Genomic DNA, 15254 nt, shown 5'->3' on the forward strand with positions numbered 1-15254 from the left:
GAACTGCCAGATCGCGCATGTGATCCATCTGATAGGGAAACACGCCTACCTCTTTGGACCAGGCTCCCAATAATTCCTATTAGAATGTTTGCCCCTCAGTGTGAGTAGTGCATAGTGGCGAAATGAGAGCGTGCTTTGTCAGTCCAATTTTGATTTCAAGTATGTGGAATATCCAATGATAAACAGTCGACAAAGACGATATGAACTTAACCACCATGAACTGATCATGTTTAGCACTTCAATCAAATTAAAGACAATAACAAAGACGTTTGCCTCAAATAAGCAATGCTTTGTACTGAACGAACTTTTTATACATATTTGAAACTGATATCATGATGTATACTGTGTTTCGTTAGTTATATTCAAGGTCAGGGCCTGCAAAATATACAAATAAAGGAAATTACACCTACAGTAAATGATACCAGCTGAAAGCAATGCATTGTACTGTGCAGAAGACAGAGAATAATCATGATGAGTAGTGATATTGAGGGATTTATGGGCACAGTTAATTCACGACGATGACGATGATTTCCTCACTAGAAGTGTTTCATGGTTTCGTTACCTTGAGAAAGTGCCCCGGTGTTCTGGTATGGCGATGCCCTATGGTACGTGTGTCTGCTGCAACATCCGCTGAAAATACGATTCACAACACAACTTTGTAAAAAAAATATCAAAATAACAGCCTCCTCTTTTCACAATAAATTTGAAAACGCGAGGATCAATAATATCTACCGTTTGTGTTCTCATAAATCTTTAGCTGTAAGTGCTGTTGATTTACTGATTCCTCCTCCAAATCCGAATACTGCGCTGGAGCATTGATCTGATCTGAAACACATCGTGATTGTTTAGAGCTACCAGATCAAGAGATGAGTGTTACATCAACGTAAGGGAAACATGCAATGGCCAGTACATACCTAATGATGAATACCCTTTGTTGTCCATTTCAACAGCTTCAGGATGGCTGGAACTGCAAAACAGTATCAGCTAGGGTTCTTATAATCGGCCAGTTATGAACGGATTGGCAGTTATAAACCATCAGTATGTAAAACTTAATTGTTGCTGACGAACTGTAAGTTACTTTCTGAACTGTGGTATTTATAAATTACCTTTTTCGAGCATCTGAAAAAAGAATAAGAAGACGGCATACACAGTGAGGCAAAAACATCAAATGGCACATCAATCGTAGGAAGGATAAGGGGGTCACTGCAGACATATTAAGGCGGTGCAACATTAAGTGGCATTTAGAAGATGCTAGGATGAAGGGTATCACTTTTTGTGGAAAGACAACTTCTTTATTGCAGAACTTGTGGATGCACAAAAGTTCATCTTCATTGGCAATGCAGATTGGCTTCTTTCTTTATCATTGACAATCTTGAAAACAGATGTTTATGCAAATTCACTTCAACCATATGCCATGTTCACTACAGGAAAGTTAATGTATACCTTTCAGAACGTTGCCGAACCTGTACCCCTTTCTATACAGAACCATTATAACAGTTCCTCCAATTAGCAGGGTAAGAAGAATGCCTCCTACTGTCGCCCCTGCTATGATTCCTGTACTTGTACACACAACGTCGAGCTTTTGCTGGGCTGGTGGATCTATAATGAAAATAAAAATGGCATACAGTCAAATGCTAGTATGACGTCACTGCATTCAAGTAAAACATACCTGTGTTTAGTTTTGCGACGCCTCACACAAATATAATCATCAGTTTACATTTAACCAGGCCATCTGCCCTTGCACATCATAGATTTAAATACAGATGGCACAGGTTAAATTCGAAAGATGAGTACAATGTATAAATCTGATCCATAGTTTGAATGTCTTGTTTGTTGTCTGCTTTATACAAGTGACAGTGTGATGGTAGTCTGTAAATATTCGACCAGGCAATGCAATAATGCCATAACATGCATCAGACAGTTCGGGAGTCTGACCAGGAAGTAACTGTCTGTTTCCAATATGCATGGGTTCAGGAAGGCCAGGGTCCTTATTCTCGAAACACCCGTAGCCCCATGGATTCTTAACTTTGATCGCAGCCAATATGTTACGAATGAGCTTAAGAAGTTAGTAGATCTACGAACGTTTCGAGAATAGCGCGTCCGGTCTTTACCTCCTTCCTGGCGTTCTCCAACAACCAAAACCCCCCGCCGTTCATGCCGCCCACGAGTTCAAATAATCCACGATAATCCATCTAATAATTGCAAAACTGTTCGTTCTAATCTGCCTCCATTGTGCATGTTCATTGTATCCATAGGTATCCATGGTATCCATTAGTTTAGCGTTCTTGTTTTTGCTGTATCTGTGATATTCTAGTTGTTCTATTGTCGTTTAAGTTTAATATACACTATACATTTACTCCATTTTAATTTCTAACATGTTCTCTTCACGATAGTCCCCAGTATAGTGATCTACCATCAGTTGTTGGCGATCTATACCCCGTGTTTCATATTGCATTGTCTTCTTTACTTGCAGCGGTTTAGTTTTCCATGCTAGTTTCATGTTTATATCTGTGATATTTTAGTATTTTAACTGTCCATCGTTGGCAGATTTGTATAATGTACATTCCTTCCCAGTGTTAAATGTTCTCGTCACGATATGGCCGAAATATTGCCGATGTGACGTCAGATTTTAACTATCTCACTTACTCTTCAAGATACGTCTAAAACATTTGCCGATTTGAGGTTAAATATTAACTCACTCATACACATATTTATAACTATATAAGTATTTGGTCATCTGTACCCTTTGGAAAGACTTAAATACATTGACCACACCAAAAGGCATTCATACGCTTTCATTGATGCAGCTGACGAATGTTCCATGCAATGCTTAGAGTGGCCAGTGAGTGAATGAGTGACACGTACCCCCTGCAGTTTTAGTTTCTAGGAAGACATGTCTGTTGGAATCTCCATTTTCATTTTCAGCCTGTAGTCGGAATATGTAAATCTCTCCAGATATAAGGCCAGCTACTTCCACCACCATCATATCGCTTGTGTCACCATAAGAATTATACACAATCCACGTTCTTGTAGCAAACTGACGATACTCAATTAGAAACGTCTGAGGCTGTCCACCATTGAAACCAGGCAGCCACGACAACCACACCGACGACGTTGTTGAATTATCCAGATCTCTGAACTGTGTCGGTGTCTGTGGTGGCCCTTGAACCATATTAATATGAAGACACACCGGGTACATTGATTGCAAAACTCAAATGAATAAAAATGAAAACAAATTACAAACAACAGATAACAAAAATACGAATTAATAAACAGAAAAAAATATACGAACAGTTGAACGTAAGCTCCGGGTAAACCTGAAATCACACCTTCGGTCACTATGCTGACAGTGTGTGTCACTGATCTGTCCACACCATTGTCCACTGTAAGACTGTAGTCACCAAAGTCCTGCTGCTGGAGGTTAGTAAGGTGTAGTCTGGCAGTGACTGAGATGTCTGAGACCGGGCTGGAGGAACCAGTGAGGTCCTGGGTGGTGCTGATGGATCTGCGCCAGGTAAAAGTAGGAAGGGGGTAGGCCAGGACTGACACAGACACAGTCACGTCGCCACCCAGCATTGCAGCAAACCTGAGTTGCTGGGACACTGAGTCATCTAGCCGAGGTAAACCTGGTTAAATGTAAAGCAAAACGTCACGTAAAGGTTCGGGGACAAATGCTGTTTGAGTGACACTCGATAAGAACCTGGTTGAAGCAAGAGGACAGCATTCATATTGGATTGGAAGAAGCAATACCCATTATCGTGGTCAAACAAGGAAGAGCAAGGTGAAATTCAAACAGAAAGCTTGCAGAGTTTGTCGGGATGTATTGCTTTGCTTTACTTATTGTGTTCGTTTTATAAGATTGTCGCGATATTGTTACATTACTAAGAATCAAATCATAGTATGATGTCCTACTCTCAACAGTTATTGACGAGCTTATGTTTCATGAAACACCGTACATGAAACCATTACAACAGCACCACACAGAAATTACATTTCACCAGCAACTCCATCGTCTTGATGACAGGTTCCCCGATGTCGTTAGAGGCAGTACAAGAGTAGTTCCCTCTTTGTCTACAGTCTGCTGATTGCAGTTTATATGTTGCAGTTAAGGAGTCATTTGCCCTAGTCAAGTCCTCAGTTCCATTGAGTAACCTGATGACAGACCATGGCTTGCTGTCAACCTGACAGCGTAAGGTGGCCAAATCAGACTCGTTAACTGTCACTGAGTCTTTGTGAGAGTTGACGGTAAATATAGCTATGTCTGCTGGATCTGAAAATATGAAGCAGTGCATCACTGACATTGTATTGGTTGCACACTGAATTCAACAAGGACTGAAAGAAGCGCAAAAAAAACCTATCAACATAAACTAACACTGTCACTGGTGTAGACAATATATCTACGCTGGATATCAACACAGACTGTAACGCTGTCACTACTCCCGTATGTATTATAAGGCTGACACCTGTAGGAGCCTGTGTTGGAGCACGAAATGGCTGAACGCTAAACCAGTGTGGTATCTAGCTGAACATCAACACTGATTTGTGGCACTGTGATCACCAGTGTAGACTATAAACCTATATTGGAGATCAACACTGACTGCAACGCTGTCTATATACTTACGCTGAATAGCAACACTGAGCTTAACACTGTCACCAGTGTAGACTATATACTTACACTGAACATCAACACTGACTGTAACACTCTCACTATTCCCGTGTGCATTAGAAGGCTGACAACTGTAGAAGCCTGCCTTGGATCTGTCAGCTTGTCCCTGGAGCACGGCTCCACTGTTGAAAGCTGTTCCATTGTGTATCCACCTGTAGCTACATCCGGGTCTACAGAGGGCGGAGCATGTGATTGATGGAAGAGCCTGGTGTTCTGTCACAGTGTAGGAGTAGGTGGAAGGTGTGAGGGAGATCTGGTATGGGCCATCTGGAATAAATAGTAATGTGGCACTCGCGATGTATGTATGATTTGAACCGTAAATACATTAAGCCAGATATACACCTTTTGTGCGTTACTGTTCTAAATAGTTGGGTCTATTAGGAAGTAGTTAACAGAAGATAAGACGTGATAGTATAGGCAGCTGACTGACGACCAATATAGATGACCAGCTGACGAGCAAGTCCAAGTTTCATTGGGTGAGTAATAATTTCAGGAAATTCCTAAACCACGGTTAGCTTTATTACGAAAATAAATATTTGTAACTCTTGTCAGCTTTTCACGCTTCCTTCCATTTTCTTTGCACATTTCTGTTTTTCATCTTGGGTCACATGATTGTATATTTGCTACCCATATTGAACCTATGATGAAGTTTTCAGGAATCAGTAATGTGTATGCTATACTCACACTCAGGCTCCATGTTGTACACCTGGCTCCACTCTGACTCTAGACCCTGACTTTCTCTAGCTCTACATCTGTAGCTGTGACTGTCCCGGGAACTCACTGTGAAGGTGTAAGGGGAACCAGGGGAGGTAACTGTGATGTCAATGTCGTCCCGCTGCCAGATGTAGATCAAGGTCAGCCCATGGTCAGCTGGGACAGTGGTAGAAGTGGAGCTGCAGGTCAAGGTCACTTGCTGTTTGTAGACAGGTGTTGTTGACACTGGACGGCCAGGTGTTGTGGGTTTACCTGGCAAGATACATTCGCATTTAATGCTGAAATATGTTCTAGTGTTTTTGTATCCGATTTGTCTTGATTTTTTCTTGTGTTATTCGATATGTAACGCTGTAGCATTTATGCACATGGACCCAAGGTATATAATATAATTCAAGCCCCTGATGCCATGTATGAAACAATGTGGAGTGTCCTTGAAAAGGTACCTGGACAAAGTACAATAATATACTTAGTTCCAAATGAAACGCGACATGTTCATTTGAAATAAGATCTGTTACACCACACACACGTTTCCAGCCACCACATGTTTTGTCAGAACGCACCAAAGAAAGATTATGGACAACAGTAGATTTCAGAGCTGATGAATTGTTTCTAGAGTCTATCCTGACATTAGACACGTTTAGAAGCTCAAGCTGACATTCGATGTTATCAGCACTTTGTGTGACCACCATTATTGCTTTCCACATCAGTACAGCGTCTTCTTATTGACATAAACAAACGTGGAATGAAAGCACGGAGAATGTTATTGTACTCGTTCAAGACTGAGTTCCCCAGCTGCCGCCGATTTTGTGGATGAACTGGTCTTTGGCGAAGGCGTCGGTCCAAACTGTCCCAGGGATTTAAACCAGGACTAAGAGGTGGCGAAGCCACTATCTGGATGTGGTGATTGGCCTGGAATGTGCCTATAAAAATGGCAGTGTAGGCGAGGGCGTTATCGTGCTGGAACTGCAACTGTGGTCTGGGTCTAAAGAACTAGACGACAGTGGCATCGTGCAGTTACACCCATTTCACGACCTTGGCCGTTGTTTTGGAAGATTACAGGTGGCACATGCCTTCCCTACCATATTCCACCCCAGATTATAAAGGATGTCCCATCCCAACGGGCACATTCCAGAACGCGTATGTCTCTTAAACGCTATATTCTCATTCTTACATCTGCTACTTGGAAACAAAAACGACCCTCGCCTGAAAAAAACAATGGTCTGCCACTGTGCATATCTCCAGAACGTATTTTGGTGAGCCAATGCTAACTGAAGGCGACGATGCCGTTGCTTCAACATCAGTCCAATATAGGGCCTCCTACAGTGTAGCCGGTGTGCTCTTAAACGTCGACGCACAGCTGTATATCGGTAGCTGGCAGACAACGGTTGTGAAGACCACAAGACCGCGAAGACGTAACTATGTAACGATCTTGTCTGCGTTACGTCACTCGTGGCCTTCATCTCTAGGCCGATGTCTCACAGAATTCCTTTAATTTTGCCGTTCAATCAGTCAGTAAACTCTCGTCCGATGTACTCCCATATCTCGTATGAAGTTGACAACTCTGGAACCAGCATTAATCATCCCAAGAACACTTCGACGTGCTTTATTGCTCGGACGGGGCATTTTTTTGAGTCATTCAGAACAAGAGCATAACAGAAACCGCTGCTGCATCTTTTAAAGTTTTTTTTTCTCTCTCTTTGTTTTCTTGAAGAAAGTGTTGTATCATTAAAATTCACGTGCACAATGGCAGTGAAGTTGGTTGTTTTCATTAGTAAACGGAAGTGACGGAAGCCGTCATCTTGATTCCCGATACCGTCATCTCGATTATCATTGCCATACATCAATGCCATATATTCTGTTACTTGTTATTCGTGCTGTTGGGGTACTGTGATGAGGAAGAGTGGTATTCAGATATGGGGAGATGTAGACATTTTGTATGTATTTGGCATCGGGCTCCTTCCCATCTCTCTATACATAAGAACAGAAAACTAAAAAAAAACCAAAAAAAAACACTCCATTCTGACGAATGAAAAATTTCAAAGTATGAATTTTCTTTCCCCCCCCTCCCCCCCCCCCCCCCCCCCCCACCTCGGAGCTAATCAGTAACACAACGGCATTGTTCAGAATGGTATAATGCGTATGTAATCTGTGTAACCATCTATGCATTAATAGCAGCGCCACTGTCCCTAGAGATCGTCATTTACATCAACTATTCAACATCAACAATACTCATGAATACATCAACTGCTGAAATAATTCATTTGGGTGAAGCTGAACGTTGTTATCCAGCATCATATACATTTTGAGCTTTGGTACATGCAGTGCGTGCACATAGATATGTGACGTTTGGGTTAAAGTATACAGTCATGTAATGATCTATTAGACCAGGAGGGAAAGGTCTTATCTAATATACTGCATTCATATAGTTTTATCCGAATATGCATCAGGGATATACAAAGGCCACTCCAAAGATCTATAAACAACAACTGAACACCCACTCACCTAGGACAACAAGTTTCTGTCCACAGTTTTGTATCACACTATTGCTACCCCCATTCCCACAGGTGTATGTCCCAGCATCTGATGTCTGGATGTTGCTGAGGGTGAAGGTGAAATTCCTAACTGCTACGTTCCCCTGGTACACTAATCTATCTCTGTAGTTGGCAGTGGGGAGGAATATCCCAGAACCTGTCACTATGAACACAGTGTCACCAGTAGGACTGATAGCATAGAAACTGGCTCCTGCCCCAAGACCTCCCTGTGGAATCTCCCAACTGAACTTGGCTGTGTCAGACACTGCAGACAACACTGGACTGTCACTGGTTGCACATGATGCAACACCTGCACACCGAAAACATGTTGTTATGTAGAAGGTCCTTCACGAAGCAGGCCGTTGTATTACACCAACTAGAGACTTTTACTGTTTGACTTTGTTTATATAAAGTAATATGTTGTGTAATGCAATTATATGTTTTTACTTCATTATCTTACAAGACATTACAGGATACGACCGTCATAAGGAACGCACCTGCTACCACATATAATATTGCAGCTGGGGTCGTGTTCATCACGCTGTTTGTCTAACACCTCCCTAACAATCTGAAATAAAGGTTCAACATGTATATAGATACTGGTTTCAACGAGATATACGTGAAGGGTCACTGTTACTCGTTACTCTCTGTTTGCAGTTACTATGCCGTGAATGTGAGTGTATGTGTGTGTGCTTTTCGTATGTGTTTTCGTTCTTTCTTTGTCTGCGTGTCTTTTATAGGCTAGACTATCATTCTGTTATATTAACATTTTTGATGCAGAAAACACTTTTTATTCTATTATTTATAATTTCATACATTAAAGATAATTGTTGTCAAAAGGTTGTACTTTTAATGTTGCAAAGTATTAAAATAGTGTGGTAATTTTCAATGTAAAATTTAGTTCAGATGAGGTTCAGAAAGTCTAGCTAGGCTATAACTGTTACTAGTTTTCCTAAAAGTATTATCATGATTGTAAAAACAGATTACTTCCCTTGATTGTTAGTGCTGCTCGTCAAAGCACATGGCTTTGTCACTGCCTGAGTAGTATAGGGAATGGGGGTTCTGGACCACTTTCACAAAAAGTCTCTACAACGCCTTATTTACTAAATAAGACGTTGGTGGGCCCCTTAGCTCTTGCTACTATTACCCCTACTACAACTGTGCCTTGGTAGGAGGTAATACTGTGCCGTACGGTACGATCAATAATTCTTCTCTTACAAACCCCCTACCCGGCCCACCCCTCAAGTAGTACAAGTTAGGTTCGTCGCTTTCATATCCACTTTATCTATGTTGTAAGTTTTGACTGACCATATAGGATCGGTGGCCCGCTTACGGCTATCGCCCTCGTGTTCCCCCGGCTGGTATAGATACCTCACTAGAGCCCTATCTGGTATCTGTTTCTCCTTCCCACGCAATGGAGCGGCCGCCTCTGCAACTATTGATTTTTGTTTGATAGCGTCTGCCGGTTTCTTACCGGTGAGACGGGTGACTTCATGGTTGATTGCCGACACCACCTTGGGTAACCTCGTGACCCATTCAGTCGATCGTTTTCCAGGGGTGGTCATCTCCCTAGCATACTGATAGCCGAACAAGCGCTAAGCCAAAGTCCTATTAAATCTCTCAACTATGGCTTGGCTGCGATGGGCTCCGGCCGTGCCACGCCTGACCTTTGTATCGTGTTTGGCTAGCAGTTGTGACACGGCACCCATGAACTCCCGTCCGGGGTCAACTTGCAGCTCTGTTCGCCACGTCAGTGGGCTGCGTTTGTATATGCGTTCAAATCCTCTGGCTACCTGGGCCGAATCTTTCGTGGTCAAGGGTTCGGCTTCCTTGTAACGACTGGCTACGTCCACTACGGTTAAGGCATACTTGTACCTCTTATCGTGGGGTAGGAACAGTAGGTCTGCCTGGTGAACGCTATTAGGTATGTTAATACCGAACCTCCTTCTAGGCACGTAGCGTGGTGCCGGTAAATAGATCTGCCACAGGGCTTGTTTTTTAAGCCACGCTTTGGCTTCCTCCGGGGGTACTCGCGCTAGTTTAGCTAGCTTATCTACTGCGCTAGCTCCTTTCCAGTACCCACGCGGGCTGTAGTAAATAGCCTCAAATTTTTTCATGTCCATACGCGTATGTGTTTATCCCATCAATAGCTATCCAACGTTTCGTGTCCATAGGCGACAGGGACGTCTTGTTTATAGTCAGTCCGTATATCTTATGTCCATCACTTCTAAGTGTGTTCATTTTATGTCTAAAGGTACGGGTCTTGAACAGGGCTTCCTTGAATCTGGCGTGTTTGATGTGTTGTTTCACCACATACTTCTTAACCCCCTTAGCCTTCCGGATCTCACTATTGTCGGCTTTCAGTATGGAGTACATCTTAGGCCTCAAACCTATGTACTCGGCTATGGGCGTGCCAGCACACTCGTCCTTCATCTTACCTAGGACCTTTTTATTTACCGTACTGTGTAGGGTATGGGTCTTAGGGTAGTCGCTGGTGTCGTATAAATCGAGGTGTTTTTTCATGTCTTCGTACACGTCCTCGGTTCGAATCTCCATTAGTAGGGAATCCGTGTCAGTGTACAGTACTTCACACCTGTCGCCGTACTGTTTCTTGAGCTCGTTGTAGTAAAAGTCGTACATCAGGTGTTTGGATAAATCGAGGATGCTCATCCCCACGTAAACAGGTCGGTTGAATTTTATGTGGCTTTTCTTCATGTGTATGGCAACCAGGTTGTCTGTAAATATTTTATTACGGTTGAATGCCGGACTGGCTATCAATTTCCTGAGCTTGTCTTCCTCACTAGATCTAACCAGCTTCACGGTCACGCGTTTCCTCAGGTTCTCCATAGTCTTACCAAACACCGAGTTGTTCATGAGCTTGTAGAGATTTTTCTCAAAATCACTGGTGGCTTTTTTTCGTAGGTCTGTGTTCATTCTGATGTAGGGCTCCATCCATGGGCTCTGGTCGAACATGAGCACCCTGTGTATTTTGGTCAGCCTCATACCCAACGACAGGTACAGCTGTAGGTTGCGATAGTGAACGATGTACTTGGTCTTATTCATTAAGTTAGGCACGAGTTTTTCAACGTCTGTCACACGACCACCTGACAAGTTATGTTGGTACTCAGACATCCAGTCTGTGTTAACCCTCATACGTTCGGGTGCAAGGGGATAGCTGTTGTGTGATGTGTGTAATTCCTTGGGATACTCTAAGTCAACTTCGAGGATATACCCTTTGTTCGAATCTGGTGCGGCCCCCATAACATCAACGTGTGGTACCCATTCGAATCCCCCTGTAGGTAGATACTGGCTCATGGCCCAGCCGTACAGGTTGTTTGCGTCGAGGTAGAGAATGTGATTGGTTGGTTTGTTAGGATCGTAACCTTTCACGTATTGATTATTTGCTTTAGCGTATCGTTTGGATGCCATGGAAATCCCACCTCGCAAGCCTTTCTCAATGAATAGGTGCATGTCGTAATCTGTGAGCAATTCCAAATTAACTCCGGTCTTTTTAAGCAAGGCGTCCCACGACAGACCTGGGCTGGTGTAATACCATGCGGGGTCGAGTTTATACTGCTTTAAACACGTCCGCCGAAACGTTTCAAACACGTCGGCTAACAGCAGTACATCTGTCCTCAAGTACAGGTCGTGATAATCACCCAGGTTCTTACAACCCAGTTTATTCCATACGTTAGTCGCGTGCGAGTAATCATCTCGTGAGACGGACGCCTCATTCAGCTTGCTATAAAAACAGTCAATAGGGGGTAGTCTGGTCTCGGTGAACTTGACCCAACTATCCATGTACTCATAGGGGTACACACCCTTCCTCATAAGCAGGGGTCTAGTCTCGGCGTCTGTGTATCGATCGGTGATAGGGAAGGTATTGTTGGCCTTGACCAGACTGTCGAGTGACGACAGGAGGAACTGAAACGAGTCAATGAACCTAAGTCCGTTTAAGCTGAAGGAGATGTATCTCTCCATGTTGTTGGGGATGCACGTTATATTACCATCTATTTTCGCGATGGCCTGCATGATCAAGTGTGAGTCGTACCCTCTCAAGTTGTGAAAGACAACGGGGATGTTTATTGTCTTAGGGTTGATTTTAAGCTTGAGGTTGCACGCGTTGTGAGCGGCGCCTCTATACTTACCAGTTATGTGGCAGTGATCTCTCACCGAATCACCGTTAAGTGGTGAGTCGCACACGTGACAGTTAGTGCTACTAGCGTGAGCTAACCTGTCGGCTCGGGTCATACGCATGGGAGCGATTCTATACAATGCATTCCTAATAATTTTTTCTTCCTCCTGCAAACACTTTAGAAACCTTTCAGCCGCGTCAGGGCCCCTATACACTACCGGAGCTTTCGTTTCCCCGTCACAACGGACGACAATGTATCCAAACGAACAGGCTTTATGCTCTTGTGTCTTGTGGGTGAAGCTACCACTGGGGGAATCCCCACCCACAACTAAGGCTTCGAAGTCGGCGTATATGATATAAGGTACAGACATTTGGTTCTTGTGGTTACTGAATTGTAGGATATTTTCACCTTCCTTAGGCATGTCGACTCGTATGGCCGTCTGCCCCACACCTTGACAATCATCCCGGTGGGATTCTAATAAATCAGCTCGACTGAAACCATGTAGGCATCGTTCACAGAAGTGGGTCTTTTCTCTGTGTACCGATTGGTCATACAACAGCCTGCTAAAGTGTTTTATCCATGTGTAGTGATACTTGTCACCTCGCTGGATCATGAATATATTGATAACTTGGCGATCCTTCACCGGACTGACCCTGTGTACTATTGTTGTGTTACCTTCGTGCCCAAAGACATTTATAGCCAGGTTATTCTGTTTTTCTACTTTAGTGATCTGGGATATTGGGGTTGGTTCATCTATACCATCCCAATTAAGCCCATCATCTTGGGGATAGCTAGAAAGCCTATCTGAATGAGTGCCAGCTGGAAATAAGGCTGACCTGATAGCTAACCTCAGGCAATCGTTTCCTCTATTCTTAACGTTTACTATGGCATGTTTGTTCCTATAGTATGGAGGCAAGGCTAGGTATGACCCGCCTCTGAACGGCATGTAGTTAGCTATGTCTAGATAGACATTATCGATTTTATCTACAGCCCACCCGGACCCCAAGTGTGTGTAGCGTTCTAGGTATTCTCGTATCTGTTGAAAACTGGTATCGATTGATGCGTCAATGGTCTCTGTATGTGTGGCGACCTCTTGTTGACCTCGGAAGTAAGGCTGAACATACTCAGTGGCCCCTGTGGAGACCTGCTTATCGAGCGACATTTTCACTGTGATCTGAAACTTGATACTTCCTAGGTTATTTAGTTCCTGGTTGACCTTATCAGCTATCAGAGGCTTGATATCTGTAATGTCTATGTTTCTATCAACGCGCATGCGCCAACCTCTCAAATAATTGCCTACGGCGTGCCTAAGAGAACTAATGTCTAATTGGTTCACAGTAACCTTATTAAAAAATATATTTTAATCCTGTATTTTATTTGACATGTCTCGGAAGTCTTCTATCAGCGAGGTATCATGTGATAACAATCCGACTAACCAATCTCTCCCCATGTTTGAATAACCCGTGTATCCAAGCTGTTTCGCTTGAGTTTTTAATTGTTTTACCGTAGGAGGGGCTTCTAAACCTAGTAATCTCAACAATGCTGACTTCCGCATTCGAGAATACCCGATGACACCTCTCTGTTTTGCGACCCGCTTTAGCTCGCGCACAGTATACATAGTGTTTACACCTAAGAGAACCAATGTCTAATTGGTTCACGCATTGGAGTCTATCTTGAGCAGTCGCCTATGTTCTTTTATGTAGCCTTTTTTATTCTCGTAGATGAGTTGATGTCTGACTACGTTCGCTCCGTGAGCTTTACATAGACAGTAGTGCCCTTTAACCCCGATACCACACACAGAACACGTGTAGTTAGGACTTCCCATATGGAAACAACAGAACCCCTGATTCCTGCATTTCCTACCACAGGCCTCGGTCTTCCCCATAAGTATGTATTCGCATCGGTATGGAGCGGGTCTCATGTTTACTTATATAGGTATTTTAGTTTAATTGCTTCGCAACCAACGCAGTAGCTGCTATACCCAAAACTATGAAGCCCAGTTCACGATTCATTTGTCCCTTGGATGGTGTGTAGTACTGAGCGAGTGTGGGTTTATTGAGCGGTTCCAATTGTTTACCAGTTAGTAGGTAGTATTCTTTCATTGCTTCATCGACATCGTTGAATGTTTGAACGGCATGGTTTTCACGCGTGAGTTGTTCGTTAATAAAATCGATCCTCTGGAGGCGTTTTTTAGCGTACTCGGCCTGTGCTCTTTGTAATTTCTCAGTAGCGAGATCGTGCCGTTTCCTTTCTTCCTGTATTTCAGCCGCGTGATCATCTCGTAGTTTCGAGAAGAGGAAATTACTCCCGGAAAATGCCAGGGCATTCACTAACGCCCCACCGACCATCATAGCTATCGTGGCCATCCCTATATTTATTTCATTATATTATCAGGTATTATTCCTTGTTTTACTAGGATGTCTTTTGTTGCCATCGCCATACCAAGGTTCATTATGAGCATACCCATATCCTGCAGGTTGAAATCTAGCTTGATAGTTGGTTGTTTAAGCACCATTTTAGTCAACCGAGCGTACCCTACGGCTAGACTGGCGACCACTGTGGCGTGGTATGCGTCGTTGACGAACGTTTTCCCCTCAGACATTATGTATATGATATAAAATATTAAAATTATAACATGATATGCGGATCTACAGTGGGGCCTGCCGGCGGCGTGGGGGTATCCCCCACACCCCCAGGGTTTCCTACACGTGTATATAACCATGTTATAACCACGGCAGCAGTTACGCCTACAGCCAACAACAGTCGGGTTGGGTTGGTCACTTTATGTTGGTTACACCACCGTTTTTTACCGGCAGCTACTCTCTTAGGATTCTTCTGCCTGGTTACTGTTGAAGTGGTCTCCACCATCACCTCGGGACTCACTGGTTCCTGTGAACTCACTGTTGGGGGTACCTCCACTGGGGTTTCCTGTGCAGCATCCATCTATACTATTATTATTATTCTTTCTCTCAAATTGACAATGTTTTGCCGTGATAATCGCCGCCGTCACTGGAGCCAACAACATGCCATATTTGTGGTACAGCCCGCAGCTGATAGAGCTCACGGCGTGTTCGATAAAAGGGTCTTTCTCGAGGTCCTCCCACAGGTAAAGTCGGCGCTCTGGTGGAATGGGAAGGAAATGTGACACAATACCGGTGTATATCTGGGTCATAGCCGATCCTATTGTCTTTGTCATTTCTGCTCCGA

The 15254-nt window shown here is 43.5% G+C and overlaps 1 protein-coding gene and 1 pseudogene across 1 annotated transcript; both read right to left on the reverse strand.

Annotated features, from left to right (window-relative positions):
* LOC137296871 (synaptogenesis protein syg-2-like) overlaps positions 1–15254 on the reverse strand; it is a 115204-nt pseudogene that overhangs the window by 39624 nt on the left and 60326 nt on the right.
* On the reverse strand, positions 1103–8448 carry LOC137258025 (protein turtle-like). Its single transcript, XM_067795566.1, has 9 exons — positions 8409–8448; positions 7883–8221; positions 5351–5632; positions 4676–4933; positions 3992–4270; positions 3330–3626; positions 2866–3162; positions 1444–1599; positions 1103–1203 (listed from the first exon to the last, which is right to left on the reverse strand). The coding sequence occupies exons 1-9, from the start codon at positions 8446–8448 to the stop codon at positions 1103–1105; spliced, it is 2049 nt and encodes a 682-aa protein (XP_067651667.1).

The sequence above is a fragment of the Haliotis asinina genome, chromosome 1 (genome assembly GCF_037392515.1).
Source record: "Haliotis asinina isolate JCU_RB_2024 chromosome 1, JCU_Hal_asi_v2, whole genome shotgun sequence".
NCBI lineage: Eukaryota > Metazoa > Mollusca > Gastropoda > Lepetellida > Haliotidae > Haliotis > Haliotis asinina.

Bases quoted from the DNA above. Each gene is read 5' to 3' on its own strand.
- LOC137258025 (XM_067795566.1), bottom strand. From the start codon at position 8,448: ATGAACACGACCCCAGCTGCAATATTATATGTGGTAGCAG. The intron at 4,271-4,675 runs GTAAGTATATAG...TCATATTTTCAG, and splicing joins AGTCAGTGTTGATGTTCAGT to ATCCAGCAGACATAGCTATA. The intron at 1,600-2,865 runs GTACGTGTCACT...TTTTCATTATAG, and splicing joins AGAAACTAAAACTGCAGGGG to ATCCACCAGCCCAGCAAAAG.